Below are 16,179 nucleotides of genomic sequence, written 5' to 3' on the forward strand. Positions count from 1 at the left end.
GCAACGTGCATCTGCAACGCTCAGAGTGCTGCTAGCAGCCTGGTTTTCCAGAAGTGGTCAGCAGTTAATGGCTTTTCCACTTGGCAGATACATTTACCAGTCTGCACCATCAGTGGCCTTCACAGGATCTGACCATATGGAGCTGTGGCATGTAACACCACCAACTCTTAATGCTCCTTCATGCCAATTTATTCAGATCACTGTGAAGATAAAGATTTACGAACCCTGAAACACCCATGGCAGTGTGCCCAGCTGGCCAAGGCCAACAGCATCCTGGCCTGTATCAGGAACAGTGTAACCAGCAGGAGTAGGGAAGGGATTGTTCCGTTGTGCTCAGCACTGGTGAGGCCACACCTCGAGTGCTGTGTCCAGGTTTGGGCCCCTCAGCCCAGGAAGGACATGGAGATGCTGGTGCATGTCCAGAGAAGGGCAGCAAAGCTGGTGAAGGGTTTGGAGCAAAGTCCTATGAGGAACAGCTCAGGGAGCTGGGGCTTTTTAGTCTTAAGAGAAGGAGGCTGAGGGGAGACCTTATCACTCTCTACAACTACCTGCAAGGAAGGTGTAGAGAGGTGGGGATTGGCCTCCTCTCTCAGGTAACAAGTGATAGGACGTGGTTTCAAATTGCACCAGGGGAGATTTAGGTTACATATCAGGAAAAATTTCTTTACTGAAAGGGTAGTCAAATATTGGCTGCCCATGGAGGTGGTGGAGTCACCTTCCCTGGAGGTGCTTAAAATGCATGCAGATGTTGTGCTGGAGGACGTGATCTAGAGGTGGACTAGTGTAGGTTAGGCTGTGGTTGGACTCAATGATCTTAAAGATCTCTTCCAACCTAAGTGATGCTATGATTCCATGTGCAGAAGACCAAAGAGAAGCCCAGAAAAATTAATACCAGTATCTTCCAGGAGAGTAAGAACAGTGTAAACCAAATGCAAAGTCACTTAACAAAAGGTAATAGAAAGCTACTCATTAACATTGTATGTTAAGTGAGCACTTAACCTGTGAAAGAAATACCCATGCTCTTAAATACTTCAGGATAAAAGGTATGCATAAGTACATATTTGCACAGATTAGTTCAAGTCTATCTTTAACCTTTTGAGTGTATGCCTTTGAACCTTAACAACTCCTTTTAGCTTGGGAAACCACAACTGGGAAACCTCTCCCCCTCTTTTTTTCCCCCCCTTTTTTTTTTTCTCTTAAGAGGTAGAAGAATAATAGAATAAGGATTACATGAAGGTATTTCTCTAAAAATCCATAGGGAAACCATTTCTCATCTTCCTGATACATGCTGGGAATCATTCTGCTTTCAGAAAAACACACTGAGAGAGAAGCTATTTTGAATTTGTTGCTGGCAATCTGGTAAAACCGACAACAAATGCAAAAGGATTTTTTTGAGAGGCCAGGACTGCAAAGATACCTGTGGCATGAGAACAGCAGCCTTTCTTTTTTGAAACAAGGGGGTTGAAAAATGGGGGTGGGAAGGGTAGTGTAAAAAAACCCCAACAACTACATATCATGTTTCTTCCAAAGATATCCAAAGGACTATGTGCCAATACCATAGCAGGATATAGAAGAGACAGTATCAAAGTGAAGCAGTAAGTAGTAAGTTTTTATTGCCTTTGGGAAATGACAAGCAACAGGTGAATATAATTGCATCAGAAATCCTATACAGAAATGTGATGGAGCAAAAATGAAATACTCAAGTACTTGGGAACAAGTAGAAGGGCTAAAGCCAAAGCGTGTTTATTTGGGAAGGGGTAAAGAAAACCCTAAAGAAAAGGGGTTCTTAATATGTATTTCAGAAAGCAGAAAGGAAGCCATAAAACAATTATTTAGCTGGAAAGAGTTAAAACAATTAACTCTAAGATAATGGCAGATTTTAATAATCACAAAGGAAAAAAATCTCAGTTAATTATAGTAAGCCATCCAACAAGGGGGGGTCGGGATTGGATGTCATGGAGACCAGGAATTTCTTCAAAACAATTAGATGTGCTCTTACATTATGCAACTGAAGAATTAATTGCAGCCAAGTCTGAAGGGGCTGTGATTTAGAGTAGTTGAGGAACTCAGCAAACTAAAGGGAGAAGCAGCAAGGTCTCAGATGATGGCAGAAGAGCAAACACAGTAACAACTTAGAAGTGAGGAAGAGAAAGCAGGAACTGAGCAAGTTACAGTCCTGCTCTAACAACTCAAACATCCCAGAACACACTACAGGACATTAAAAGCTACTTTGAATTTGTTAAGAACAACTATTTTCCTTTCTGAGATCAGCACAGTAGTCAATCCCTTCAACCAAGTTTTCAATCCAACCCACGTGACATTCTCAAAAGACAACTGGGACCTGGTTTAACAAATAAACCATGTGAAGGATGAGAAAACAACACCCTGGTCGCAGAGTTACCCCTTAAAATACCTGTTCTGGTGAGAGGATGTTTCAAGCATTGTATAGGAAAGTACAAGTTTCCTGCATTATCCAGTTTTTGGTACCAGTAACTTCACCAGTGACCTAAACTCAAGATAAAATGCTAGTGCCTTCAGAAAGCAGGATTACAAGTAATTTTGACACCAGAGAGATGGTCTAAACTCCATGTAACTGGATTGAGTAAGGAAAAAATGCCCATGTGAAACACCACTCTGAAAGGGTAACAGTGAAAATATCACTATGAAGGAACAGTGATCAGTTTTACTCTGTGCCCATTGTAGAGGTTTCCCCCTAAATTCACAGATTATTGTGTAGTGAAGGACATTTAGGATGGGTGAAAACAAAAAAAAAAGGAAGAAGAAATACTGGAGTAATACTAGAGAAGTTCTTAGGAATGTTTTGAAAGCATAGGTCTGACCAGCACTCATGAAGGATCACCTAGGTATACAGGACCCTGCTGCAGGCTACAGGAGGGCTGCAGGCTCAATCCTGGCATAGGAGGGACTGAAAGGGACATGAGACACAGCTAGACAGACCTGAGAGATTGCTGGACACTGGCTGTACCAGTGAGAGACGCTAACAAGAGTTACAGACAATGCCATGAGGGCTGACTGGACTTCCAGCACGGTTAAGGGAGAGTTATGTGAGAAACAGGTGAACTCTAGAAGCAGCTAAAGGGCAGGATGGAGTAATTCCAGGGAGGGGAAGCAGGCACAGCCAGCACATCAGGGTGACCGCACCGCTAGTGCCAAGTACTGCTGAGATTACTGAGGGAACAATACAAGCACTACCCAATCTGGGTATGGTTTAGCAAAGTTGGAACCAAGAGGGAAAACTAATTAGGGACAGGCTGGTGGTTTGGGAGAAGGCTGGGAGGGAGGGAGGGAGGAAGGGAGGTATGAAGGTGGTCAAAAGGAAGGTGAAGGAGGAAATGAAGAGCAACCACAGGTGATCAGTACCTACCAGGTAGCACTGAATTGCTCACCACCACAGCTCACCACCACAGCTTCAATAAGGACAGGCAGTGAAGCCTGTTCTTCTGAGCCCATCTCAAGAATCAAACCTGCTTTGACCCAGTCAAGAGAACTGGGGCAGGGAGGGAGGTTTGGTGCTATCCCCAGCAAGGGGTATGGGACAGAGCTTCTCAGCACCGCTATGTGGGTGTTTGTTCCTGCCCTACCCTTTCCTACCAGCCTTGTGAAGTTGCCTTTTATCCTGGGACACTTCTGTAATATCAAAGGAGCAGAACGTTGAAGTCCTACAACTCCATTCATCCTCCACATGTAAAAATCATTTCCAGAATATTCTCAAGGACAAAATGGCCTATTTATGATCTGCCCTGGGGAACATCACCAAGCTACACTGTATGGAAAAACATAATTTGTTTTTCTCTTGGCTACTCCAGATTAATTTCAGTGAAATGCTTGGATTAATGCCCATTTCCCTCTTCATGAGCAACTAGATCCTTTGACAGCTGGGATATAATTCCAGCAGCCTTTGAAGGAGATGGGAGAAATGGTAAAACCATGAAGTGCAAGCCCCTAACATCTGAATGAAATTATGAAATATCCACCAAATAAATATTCACCAGACAAATGATAACCAAACAAGTGCACCTGTGGTAAATGTTAATAGAAAGTTTTACAGATTCTGGATCCACCACAAGCAATACTGTCAGAAAACCCTGAGAAGCATAGGGGATGAGTATTTATTTTCAGTTTAGAATGTATTTTAAGTGCAAATTTCTTTCATTTACAATGTCTGTGAATAAAATAACCCCTTTTGTCAAATATCTAAAAGTTAAACTGCACCTGAAATGCCCTCAGTTCTGTAATTGCTGATTAATTACACTTTGTGCGACTGAACGTTACCTGCAATTCTACACTGAAACTGAAGCCAGCAGTCTGAAACCTCCTGGTCATCTTCAAAATGGTAAAGGGGAATAGTGTTCAATAAAGAAAAAAATAATATATAAATCCTGCTATACTTTGCATCATAATGGAAAGCCTTTGGATCCCTGACCCAATTCCCAACTTCCAAGAGTGCAACATGCCCCAATACGCCCACAGGAGTATCAGGAGAGCTCCTGCAGCTGTTAAAACATCCATTGAGGACCCACTGAGCAGCAGTCAGTGAACATCACCTTTACCAGTCACCACACAATCATGTTCTCAGAGACTTATGGCCACTGTTACATTCACTCACTCTGGAAAAGAAACATGACATTTGCAAGACTGCAGATGCAATGAAAAGGCCAAGCATTTGGTGACCCAGAGAAGATGTTCTGTTTCTACTTGGAATTAAATATTTGCCCCACAGTATTTTATACTCCCCAGTTTTTCATCAAACTATCACTGTTCTAACAAATACTGTGTTTCATCCTTTTCTTATCAAGACATTGATATTAATTAGCTGTTAGTGTGATAATACCTTCTGTGTAAGCATGGACATCATACACCCAAAAAAAAAAGTAATACTGATTTCTGGCATTTTGTCTGAAAAATGGAAGTGGTTTACTCTACAGCACTGGACTCTGAACAACCTCCTGCATCGGTATTAAGTATGGAAAAATAATGTGATAGGCTATAAAGTATTTTTTAATTGTAAAACTTCCCCAAGATTTTTGCTAATTAGATGTATACAACTTCATCAAAATAAAATACAGCGATGGATGACAGGAAAAAGCAGAGTAAAGGCTGTATTTCGGAATTACAAAAAGCAAAAGTGTTCAAACATGCTTGAGCAACTCCCTAAACTTGGAAAAGAACTCAAGATACTGAAAAATTGTCTGTATTTATGTAAAGACAGTGTTCTTCAGGAGTGCAGAAGGAACCACAAGGACTCTAATTCTGACCTAAATGTGGTACCACATCAAAACAACATATTGGATGGCACACTGAAGGAACCATGACTTCTCCTGGGCTCAGAACTACCATAGAAAATAAATGTTTTGAAAAAGAAAAAAGTCATTCACAAATTCTTTTCTGGCTTATCTACATACTCCTACACAGCAGGCACAGTTTCTGACAGAGAGGAGCACAGATTAGTCTCAGTTTCCTCTCAATGATGCCAAGTGGTCACTGACTTCCAGGAATAAAGATATAATCACATGGCAAGTACTGAGGAACATCATTTCTATGTAGGCAGATCTAAGAGCATTTCCTAGATGCAGGGCCTGACCACACTCAGAACAAAACTGCAGACACACCATCTGCTCTATGAATCAACCCTTCAAAAGAAAAGCTGGACACACAACTGCAGAGGAGACCCATGGTACCATCCAGAAAGAAACCCTTCAGAAAATCATTGCAGAGCTCTCAGGCCTCTGTCTATGTGCAGCCAACCCAAGCCAGGTTGCACTAAAACACAATTACAGGCACAAGAGTGAAGAACTCTCCCTTCTACAACACAGCAACTGTTTGCAGATGCAACCCTCCACCAGAAAGCTCACCTATGAAGAAAAGGTTTATAGGTCTGCTACTGCCTCCAGCCAGCAGACTGCATCCCAAGTTCAGGGATCCATTTGAGGCTGGATCCACAGAGATCCTGGGTCCAAATCTGGGCAACCTCCCAACCCTGGCTGTCCTGCTCCAGTATTAAGTCTTTCCTCTTGCTTTTTGCTGTAAATGGTAAGCAACCTTGATGGATTTCCATTTGCCCCAGCCATAATTTATCAGGGCACTACCATTTCAAATCAAGTCATAGTTATCTGTCTGTCTTCTTCAAGAAGAATCAAGTGCTGTCCATAACTCTAGTCATGAGGATCAGAGGCTGCACCAGAGCTTTCACTGTTAAGTTACTGATATCCACACCCTGGTGGTTAATGAAGCAGCAAACAGCCTCAACTGACTTTCATCTCAGTCTTTGCTCTATGTACAGCTTTTTTAAAGTTTTGCTTGCAACTCACCAAAATTTCTCTTTGTTCTTCCAGATTTCTTAAGAAGTTTGAGAACTCATGAAGCGATGCATCTGTAATACAAAGCCAGAAAGACAGTCTAATTACCTTGCAGGATAGCATGGCAAAATAGATCCACTTACAGGTCACTTCTTACCTACCTATGCCTTTTTCATCATCTGTCTCTGCATCACCAATGAATTCAAATTTGAAGTCTCTCAGAGAATGGGCAAATTTTTTCTGGGCTGCTGAAAGGTCTGTAAGGAAAAAAAAACACAAGACACTCTTAACACAAGTCTGTCTAAGGACATTATATGACATCAAATATTGTCTAACCCTCTTCTGATCTCATCTGGGAATCAGAGAATTGTAGGGCTTGGAAGGGACCCCCAGAGACCATGGGGTCCAGCCCTCTGCCAAAGCAGGGTCCCTAGGACAGGTCACACAGGTCGGTGTCCAGACGGGGCTGGAATCTCTCCAGAGAAGGAGACTCCACACCCCCTGGGCAGCCTGTCCCAGGGCTCCCTCACCCTCATTGGGAAGAAGTTCTTCCCCACATTGGGGCGGAACTTCCCCTGCTCCAACTTGAGGCCATCGGCCCTTGTCCTGTCCCCACAGACCCTGAGAAGAGGCTGGCCATGTCCCCCTGTGTCCCACCCTTCAGCTATTGATCCCCATTGATCAGATCCCCTCTCAGGCTTCTTTTCAACAGGCTGAACAGCCCCAGCTCACTCAGCCTTTCCTCACAGGGGAGATGCTCCAGGCCCTTCATCCCCTTCGCAGCCTCCGCTGGACTCTCTCCAGGAGATCCCTGTCTCTTTTATACCAGGGAGCCCAGAACTGGACACAATAACTCCAGGTGGGGCCTGACCAGGACAGAGTAGAGGGGGAAGATCACCTCCTTCGACCTGTTGGCCACGCTGGGAATATGTCACACAGCTTTCTTTACACAAGGCTATACAGTAACAGACAAGAGCAACCATGTGTATGGAATCAGACCTACTCTCACACTTCCTGTACCACAGTTTAGAGCACAGGCCATACAAACAGACCCATCAGTAGAGAAGTTTAAGACAAAACACACAGAGTAAGTTGCACCAGCTCCCTTACTCTACTAACCTCAATTCACTAGTATATTTGTCAGCACATGTATATGTTTTGCAGAGAAAACTCTTATGAAATGCTTATACATAAACCAAATTTAAAAGAATTGTTGCACTGGAACCGGAAACTCCATGGAGTTTAACTAAACTAAAAATTAGTTACCCTAAATGCACAGCAGTAGAACTCATTTTGTCTAACAGCTGTTTTGTAATATTCCCAAAACATTTTCTTCAACCCCATTTTTACCTATTGAGTGTTTGGCAATTTGGGGTCACAGTGCTGCATCCGAACATCCCTCAGGAAGTAATCAGACTCCACAGTCAGCCACAATATCATCATTATAACCCCCCCTCTTTAAGACCTGTAAAGCTGTAAGCAAGCGGTGTGCACACACTTTTCTGTTGTGCTGACATGCACAGGTTGGAAATGTCACGAGTTCTGGAAGGAGGGAATTGCTCAATGGAAAAAGAGGATGCACGTCCTGGTGCACTCCTGCCCAGCAGTAAAGGTTTTACTCACATTTTCTTTGTCAGCCAAGTTTAAGGGCAATTTGAAATATTTAGTTAATCTATAATCTTCTTCTTATCACATGCAGTTCTGAAGGGCTAAGAACAACTCTTAATGGACCAGCTAAGCATTTTGTTCTTTAATATTAACTGGAACTAAAGGACTGCAAATGTGTGCTGCTTTTTTTGTTCTTATTTTGGGGAGGGGGAGAGTTTGGGTTTTAACTGTTTGGGTTTTTTAACAATTTTTATGATAGGTTCTGCATCCAACACATCATATACTTTCTCAAGTGTCTTAGTCAAGTAAAACTGTGACATACAATGCTGCACTGAAGTTCAGTGCAGCTATATAAGAGGATATGTGGCCAATAGTCTACAAACAGCAAGACATAACCTAAAATGGAAACACCCCCCCCTGCTTTCTGCTCCTTGCCATTCCACATACCTTTCTCTTCATCCATTTCTCATTAGTCCTTTCCTCACCTATTGTGTAACGGCGCTGTTCCCTGTCATGCTACCCTGCCAGGTACTCACCTCCCTTTTGCAACTACTTCTGAAGTCTGTACACACACCCTTCAACACGTGAAGCAGAAGGATGCTACACAAGAGCTGAAGGAAGAAGGAAGAGAAAGTTGAAAGAAAATGGAATGTAATTACCATGAGAAAGGAAACATGAGTGTTTTAGCCCAAACGCCTTGTGGGATAAAAGGCTGTTCACAAAGCAGACAGCAAAGGAAGAATTCTGCCAGCTGTGAAAGGCTTAAAATGGAAAATAACAAAGTTTCTCCAACATATAAAGTGATGCTGATTCATGAACAAGGCCACAACACAAGGCTGAAAAAGTTTATTTATGGAAGAATAGGTCCAACAACACACACTCTCCCAAATTTATTTCCTTTTCCTTGAATCCGATAATCCCCTACCAAAGCCCTGTCACATGAGAGCTAGTCCCATGCTAGAGGAAGGAATTGTTTATTACCTTTTCCCTCACTTGTAGAGGTGAAACATTCAAGTAACACTGAGCAGGGTACATGTTAGGAGAAGGCACACAGCACCACACACACACACATCACCACCCTTTCTCCTTCACAGGCTGAAAGGGTACTGAAATACCAGTGGGCTACGGGCTTTGATGAGCCTTTCTGGAGCTGAGTGAAACCACCTCCTGCATGGCTGCACATCCCACCTGTCTGCCAAAAGCCACCTCCTTTGGTGACAGTGACAGCAGACAAATCCTGCACCCATGTCACGACTCCTTCAGTGCAGAGTCCAACAATGTCAACCAAGTTGAGACGAGGCTGAATCTGAACACTGAGCTTCTCACAGGATCAGAAAGTCACATCCATGCATTTCTCTGCTGTATCTACTAAGGGATTGGAAATTACTGACCAGAGGGATGAGTAGGTGGTTGGAAAAGTAACCTTTTAAACGTAACAAAGTTAGATTTGTAGAGTTCCTGTATTAAAGGTACAAAGACACATTAAATTTCTGCAATGTCTTTCCACAAATCATCTCTTGAAAGTTTAAAGACCTGTTCCTAAAAATTTTGGAAAGCATCAAGGGTTATGGGGAGATTGGTAGGTTTGGGACACAGAAGAATGATGTGATGGGTCAAGAAAAGCCACAGATACCCGACTACTGAAGAAGAAAAAGACAATGAAACAGGAAGAGACTTCCTTACAGATTTTAGGAACCTGACACTTTCAGAGGTGAGAAGTCACTGGAGCAAAACAAAAGCCCGTCACATGATGAAAGATGTAACTGGAAAGAAGCAAACCTCCTGACTGTGGGAAGAAAACTCCAGTCCTTTGGTTCAATAGGCTGCTGGAAAGCTCAGTCTCCTAACTGCTGCCAAAGTAAAGAGATTTTTAATCCTGCTTAGTCAGCAGATGCTAACTACAAGATTCATCCTCCAGTATTTATAAATCATCCATCAATCTTGGTTTTGGCTAAATTTATGTTTAAGGTCACATTGTGTTTTCATTCCCTACGCTGAAATAGCACTGGTCTAACACAAACGTAGCACCTTGCCAGACAGATCCACTGGGCCCAGCTTTTCTCAGGAAAGGAGGAGCCTCTGGTCTGCCTCTTGCTGAACAAAAAGAAACAAAACCGAGTAGAAACAGAAGGAAAACTTTCTGAAAAGTCCAGAGGAAGAATACTGAACTCGTCCTGCTACAGCACAGGAAGAATTACCAGGATGGTGGCTAGACTAAAAAAGATAGCATAGCCCTGGTTGGAGCTCTCACTGTCTGACAAACTGTGGCCAGGAGAAGACACTGCAGACAGTTTGCAGTCAAACCTTCTGCTCGTGGGGCAGCGACCACGTAACTGCTCCAGCCTTTACCCTGATAAACTCCACGTATCCTACAGTACACACAGAGTTACTCACATAACTACAGGGATTTATAAAACTCTATAAAATCAAACTAGATGCCAATATTATAATAAGTACTATACTATTACATTACAATTTAAGTGCTGAGTATTGCTGCTCAAATTCGATATTTCATAAACGTAACTTGACTCTCATCCATCCTGTGTCAGAAGACCTGTACTACAGCAAAATTATTTGGCTGGCGCTGACAGATACATCTCAGTGTTATTCCACATCAGCATTAAAGCTTGCAAGACCAGTATGTGCTGTATAACAGACCATAAACAGACCTGGATTCCAGCTACACACGTTAGAATAAGACGGTACGTGGGTACAGCATGTATCAAGCAGCACAGCCAGTTACACTGGATAATGCTGTGACCTACTGAAAAACCACGGAATTTAGGGACTGGAAAGTCATTGGTTTATTCCCTTTAATTTCCAAATTCTATGCAGTACCACCAAATAGAGAGAGGAAGCAGCAATAGGGTTGTTGCTTGTTGAAAGGTGCTACTATCATTTAAAGGGAGGAACGGGTGTTCCAGCTCAAAGAGCGTTTAAATATCAACCAAAACCTAAAACTCTTTCCCGAGTAAAATGTAATCCTGGTGAACCCACATGGCAAAGTCATTTCAAAGACTCACTTTCTTAAAAGAGTAAAAAAACCCCAAGCATCTGCTAGATGTTTTGACCAAAAGTCTAAACAGAAAGCTGAGTGGTGTGGTTGACACAACAGAAGGAAAGGAGCCATCCAGAGGGATCCAGACAGGCTGGAAAGGTGGGCCTGGGTGAAACTAATGAGGATCAAGACTGCAAAGTGTCAGGTCTTGCACCTGGGCCAGAGGAATCCCAGACAAAGATACAGACTAGAAGAAGAGCTCCTTGAGAGCAGCCCTGCTGAGAAGGACCTGGTTGTCATGGTGGATGAGAAATTTAACATGAGCCAGCTGTGGCTCTTGCAGCTCGCAAGGCCAATGGTATCCTGGGCTCCATCAGAAGAGGGGTGGCAGCAGGGACAGGGAGGTGATTGTCCCTCTCTACTCTGCCCTCCTGAGGCCCCAGCTGGAGTCCTGTGTCCAGAGCTGGGGCCCCCAATAAAAGAAAGATGTGGGACTGTTGGAGAGGGGTCAGAGGAGGCCACAATGATGATTAAAGGGCTGGAGCACCTCCCCATGACGAGAGCTTGAGGGAGCTGCAGGGAGCAGAGAAACAGGAGGGGAATCATCTTTTAAAAAGGGCAGACAATGGCAGGACAAGGGGGATGGATTGAAGCTAAAGGAGGGAAGGTTTAGATTAGATCTTAGGGGGATGTTCTTTATAGAGATAGTGGTGAGGGGCTGGAACAGGCTGCCCAGAGAGGGGGTGGGTGCCCCATCCCTGGGGGTGTTCAAGGCCAGGTTGGATGGGGCCCTGGGCAACCTTGTGTAGCTCTAGGCCTGCCTGTGGCAGCAGGGCTGGAACTCTGTGGTCCCTGGGGTCCCTTCCAATCCAGATCATTCTATGAATTCCAAAGAGAGAAGGGAGGCACATAAGGGCTTTGCTCACGTTCCTATCAGTACAATGTATTTTTTTCATTTTTGAATGTAAATACTTTGAATGTAAATACCCACCAGAAGAAATGGGAGCAGCTGGCAGCTCCCCCACTCTGCTCTCGAACACTTCAGTAACAGTCTCCTGCCAGCTCATCCTGTGCCAGACACACTGCCTGTGCCCCACACAAATGCCTTTATATTTTTCCATTAGGATTTAGAGGAAAATACTTTTGTTCCTTATCTAGGCTGAGCTGAGCCAACAGGACACCATTAGTTGCTAGGCAGTGGCCAGGCCTCCCTTCCAGCGCCAGCCTCCAATTGCTCTCTTCTCCCTAAGATCAGTACTAGCTTCAGCATTAGCCACCTGAACTCCAACTCCTGCATGAGGCAAGGCAACACTGCCTCCTAAGATCTCTTCTGCACGACAGGAGAATTATCTGCTCCCAAGAGACCTTTATATTAGTGTTACTGTTCTTCTACAGCAAAATACAGACTTCTACATCAAGTTTCACTCTTGCTGCATCAAGATCATTCTCCAAGAACTGAAGTTACATCGCCACTCCTCATCCCTGGCTACAAATCTCACTGCCACTAACAGATATGCTCCAGGAATGACATATTTCTAGAGGCTTCACCAAACAGGGGTTAAAAGTGCTCTGGTCTTGTTCAACAACATTCTCCTCCAAAAGTTAAAAGGTTAACAAACACTTAGATTTAATTACCAAGTTCATGTTTAAGCTATGCTACTGCATTATGGCCTGGGAATAGACTTCTCAATCTATTTGCCTTGGAGTAGGCCAAGACCAGACAAGATACACACCATTGTGGGACAGGCAAGGACAAGCTGAGCGAGAATCAGCCTCTCCCCTCTTCCCAGGCATCAATCTCCCTTGCAGGAACTAACAGGGTAGCTTCAGAGAAACACAGTACTTAAAATGGGTTGTCCAAGAGCTGCAACACAGACTCACATGTTTTGTACTAACTCAACGCTTATAAAAGCAACTTCATGTTTCTCTTCCACATCCCCTTTAGCAAAGTGAACAATGATTCTAATGTAATAGTCCACACTGAGAACATGAACAGGATTTAGTTATTACCTTAGGAAGGTGGATAAACAGGATTTACTTATCAATTTAGCAGATGCAAGTCATGTGGCAGGTTCTAAAGAGCAGGAACATAATATGTTCCAACTCCCTAAAAACAAATAAACTTTTTAGTACTCGTTTTACCTGCTAACTATATTGAAAGAATCATCAAAACAGAAGACAATTACAATAAAACAAAAATAAAAAGCTATTCATTCCCCTCTAAAACCAGAACAGAAATCAAGTTCCAAGACCAAAAGATTTCTGGAGCCCAGTTTTTTGACAATGTCCCGTTAGCCACAGCAACTCCTGAGTCTCTGAAAGCTTAGCAAATTCAGGTATGAGGATTAAACATCAACTCATTACTGACTCGTCAAGTAGATCAACTTCCCTCCCCACCAGTGAGCGTATTTGGACCATCCCACACCTTTAAAACAAATAAGAAAACCCACAACCTCTCACCAGTTCAGTTTAATTCATCCAGGCATCCTGCTCCTGTGGGCCCAAAGGCTGGACCTCTCCAGCCACAGCAGTTGACAGCTTTGCAGCCTCCACATTCCTTCACTCAGGTCTGAGACAAATCCACACCAATCCTACCCAAGTTCAGGTGTGTTTTATTCTTTCCTTAAAAACCCTCAGAAATTCAGTGTCAGAATAAAGTTACCCTGGACCAAGCCCACACACACACACACACCTGCCCACACAAATGGGAGCTGAAAGTCTCAAAACACAATGAAAAAGAGGAAGAGCTGGCAAAGAGCAGCAAAAAAAAGGCCTTTCAAATTTTAATATAAAAGGGGTTTTCTTACCAAATAATAATAATGAAAAGCTTCTTTGCATTTTAGCAAAGAGAAAAAAAGAAATGACAAGAGTAAAATGAATACCAAACAACCCTAAGGCCATTTATATGTAAGAACAAGACATTAATAACAGTTTTAGGAATCTTGGTCTCTACTGGAATTTTTAACTCTTCACAGACAGGAATCAATGTCCTCCTCCTGTTACACTGAAAGCACAGATATTGTCCTGACTTTCCTCAACTAATGACAACAGTAAATGAACACCTGGAAGGCAAAAAAGAAAAGCAGGGTGTGTGCTTTGATTGTCTGATTTAAGAGAAAAAAACCTCAATTTGGGGAAATGAGTGTCATTCTTCAGAACAGTGCCTCTGTTTAGAACTGACTGGTCTTAAACATTTCTTTCACAGTGTTTGCCATTCCCTGGTCCCTCTTTTAGCACATGTTAAGGTCACTAATTGTGGCCTAACTATGTGACAAGTAAAAACGGAATTTGTTCTGAACAAGCCACATGTAAATGGCGTGGCAGTGATGTACTGACCTCCCCAAGAGGTAGAACCACTCAATTTTTTTTGCAAGATTTCTATTTTCCAGGTTAATCCTGTCATATTTTATGACTCTCCTCCTTCCAAATGCATAATCCCATAGTCTAGGTGCCACTGTTCTTTCTGGGAAGGAGGCAAGAAAGCTTACAGGGTTTAGCAGAGCAGACTTCTGTTTTCACAGTTATGCAAACTGTTAAATGCCATAACCTCCAGCCACTGTTTGCTCCTGCAAAAAGCATGCAGCATGAGAACATAAAACACTGATCACTTTATCTACCTTCTCTAGTTCTCCCACTTTATCAGTAAAAGCAGAGTTAGCTCATTTCTCCACTTTCTAACCCTGAAAGCACAGACTCCATGTTTCCCCACATCAAGAACACTAACAGGCTAATTGCCATAAATGAAAAATGGCAATTTAGCATCTTATGTGGGTAAGGGCAGACTGCCAAATCAGGCTGGTCCTGTCCCTTGGCTGTACCACACCTTCTTAGGGCTCTAGTTATTTGCCTTTTCAGCTGGATCTTGGAAGCCAGCAAGCCAGCCCTACTCCACCCTACCAAGGGAATTTTCCTCTTTCCATGACAGGCATTAGGCAAAACAGCACACCAAGTATCTGTGTCTCAGCAGAGGTTAAGGCACTTCTAGAGCATCTCCATCAGCTCCTACAAAGAGTGCACCCCCTCTGCCAGCTCAGGTGGTGACAGTTTTTCGGTTCTGATCTTCAGGAACTCAACATAAATTACAACTGGTGAAAGAAAAAGACAAGCTACAACCCTGCCAATAAATTCACTGCTTCAGGGGTGGAGAAACATTCCTGCAAGCACCCTGACATAAAACCTGTATCCTAAAGACTCTACTGAAGGCAACTGTGAAGGAAGTTACTGTGGAGTACCACAAAGATATTTTGCCTTCAAAGGAATCATAACCATTTCCCTGATCCTTACCACCACCATGTTTCTGACAACAAAACAGACCAAAAGAAGTAGTAATTAGAAACTAAGAACAACAGATTTGCAATGCAGAAAACTCTGAGGGCACCCCACCAAATTCACAGAGTTCCCAGAGATGAAAACTAGCTGTTCAGGATTAGCTGCACTGGTTTCCCCATATCATACTGCACCAAATAGTAGCAAGATGGACACTGATGTTATGTTTGTAATTTGTTCCCAAAAGAAAACTCTACATCAATCCAGCAACTGTTTGAATACAGAATATGGTTGCACCATCAGGCTTTCAACAGTAAAGCATTCCACAATACCTTCAGCTCTATGTAGCACAGACCTGTGGATTGTCTTCCAAAAGTGACTTCATTAGAAAATGTGAGATGGAAACATTTCTTTCCAGTGATCAGGACTGTGATGTGTAAAGATGTCTGAATTCAGAAGGTGACATTACACTTCTAGTAAGGAATTTTCTAGCAGAAATTTAACACCAACTTAACTCTTTCACAAGAGAACTCTGATGACTGAGTGAAACATCAATTTCAGAGGCCACACTCCTCAATTCAAATTTTTGTCAAACACTACACCAATTTGAAGACCTTCCTGTGCTGATTTTATTTCATTACTCGTATTTATCCTGTAGGATGACAATGCTCCTGTTTCACAAACATTTATATCCTTAATGAAGCTACTGATGTCTCAAAGACGCTTTGCAAGGGTGTTCAGCAGCAAGAAATCAGAAGACCATATTGCTTAAGGATGAAAAATTAGGCTACATCACTAAAAACTTTCTCCTAAACCAGGAAATTGTGTAAAAGAGAAAGTAGTTACAGGAAAAAATGTGTTTATTGTACAGATATTTATCCAAGATCAGCATTCTGAATGTTTCAATTCTGGAGTATTGCATATTTCCCACACAGTAACTATAATGTTTACATGAAACAGAAAATACTGTGTTGAAATATAGCTTTCAAA

At 42.8% G+C, this 16,179-nt stretch overlaps 1 protein-coding gene across 1 annotated transcript in view; it reads right to left on the reverse strand.

Moving 5' to 3' along the window:
• The window catches only part of ARHGAP10 (Rho GTPase activating protein 10), a gene marked incomplete at its 5' end in the record, with an annotated part of 157,446 nt that overhangs the window by 105,755 nt on the left and 35,512 nt on the right, over positions 1-16,179 (reverse strand). The window contains 2 exons of the mRNA XM_084266799.1: positions 6,330-6,391; positions 6,479-6,574. Coding sequence (XP_084122925.1) covers positions 6,330-6,391; positions 6,479-6,574 — 158 coding nt within the window. The remainder of the gene's footprint in view (positions 1-6,329; positions 6,392-6,478; positions 6,575-16,179) is intronic.

This window comes from Gallinula chloropus (genome assembly GCF_964237585.1).
Source record: "Gallinula chloropus genome assembly, chromosome: 7".
Lineage (NCBI taxonomy): Eukaryota > Metazoa > Chordata > Aves > Gruiformes > Rallidae > Gallinula > Gallinula chloropus.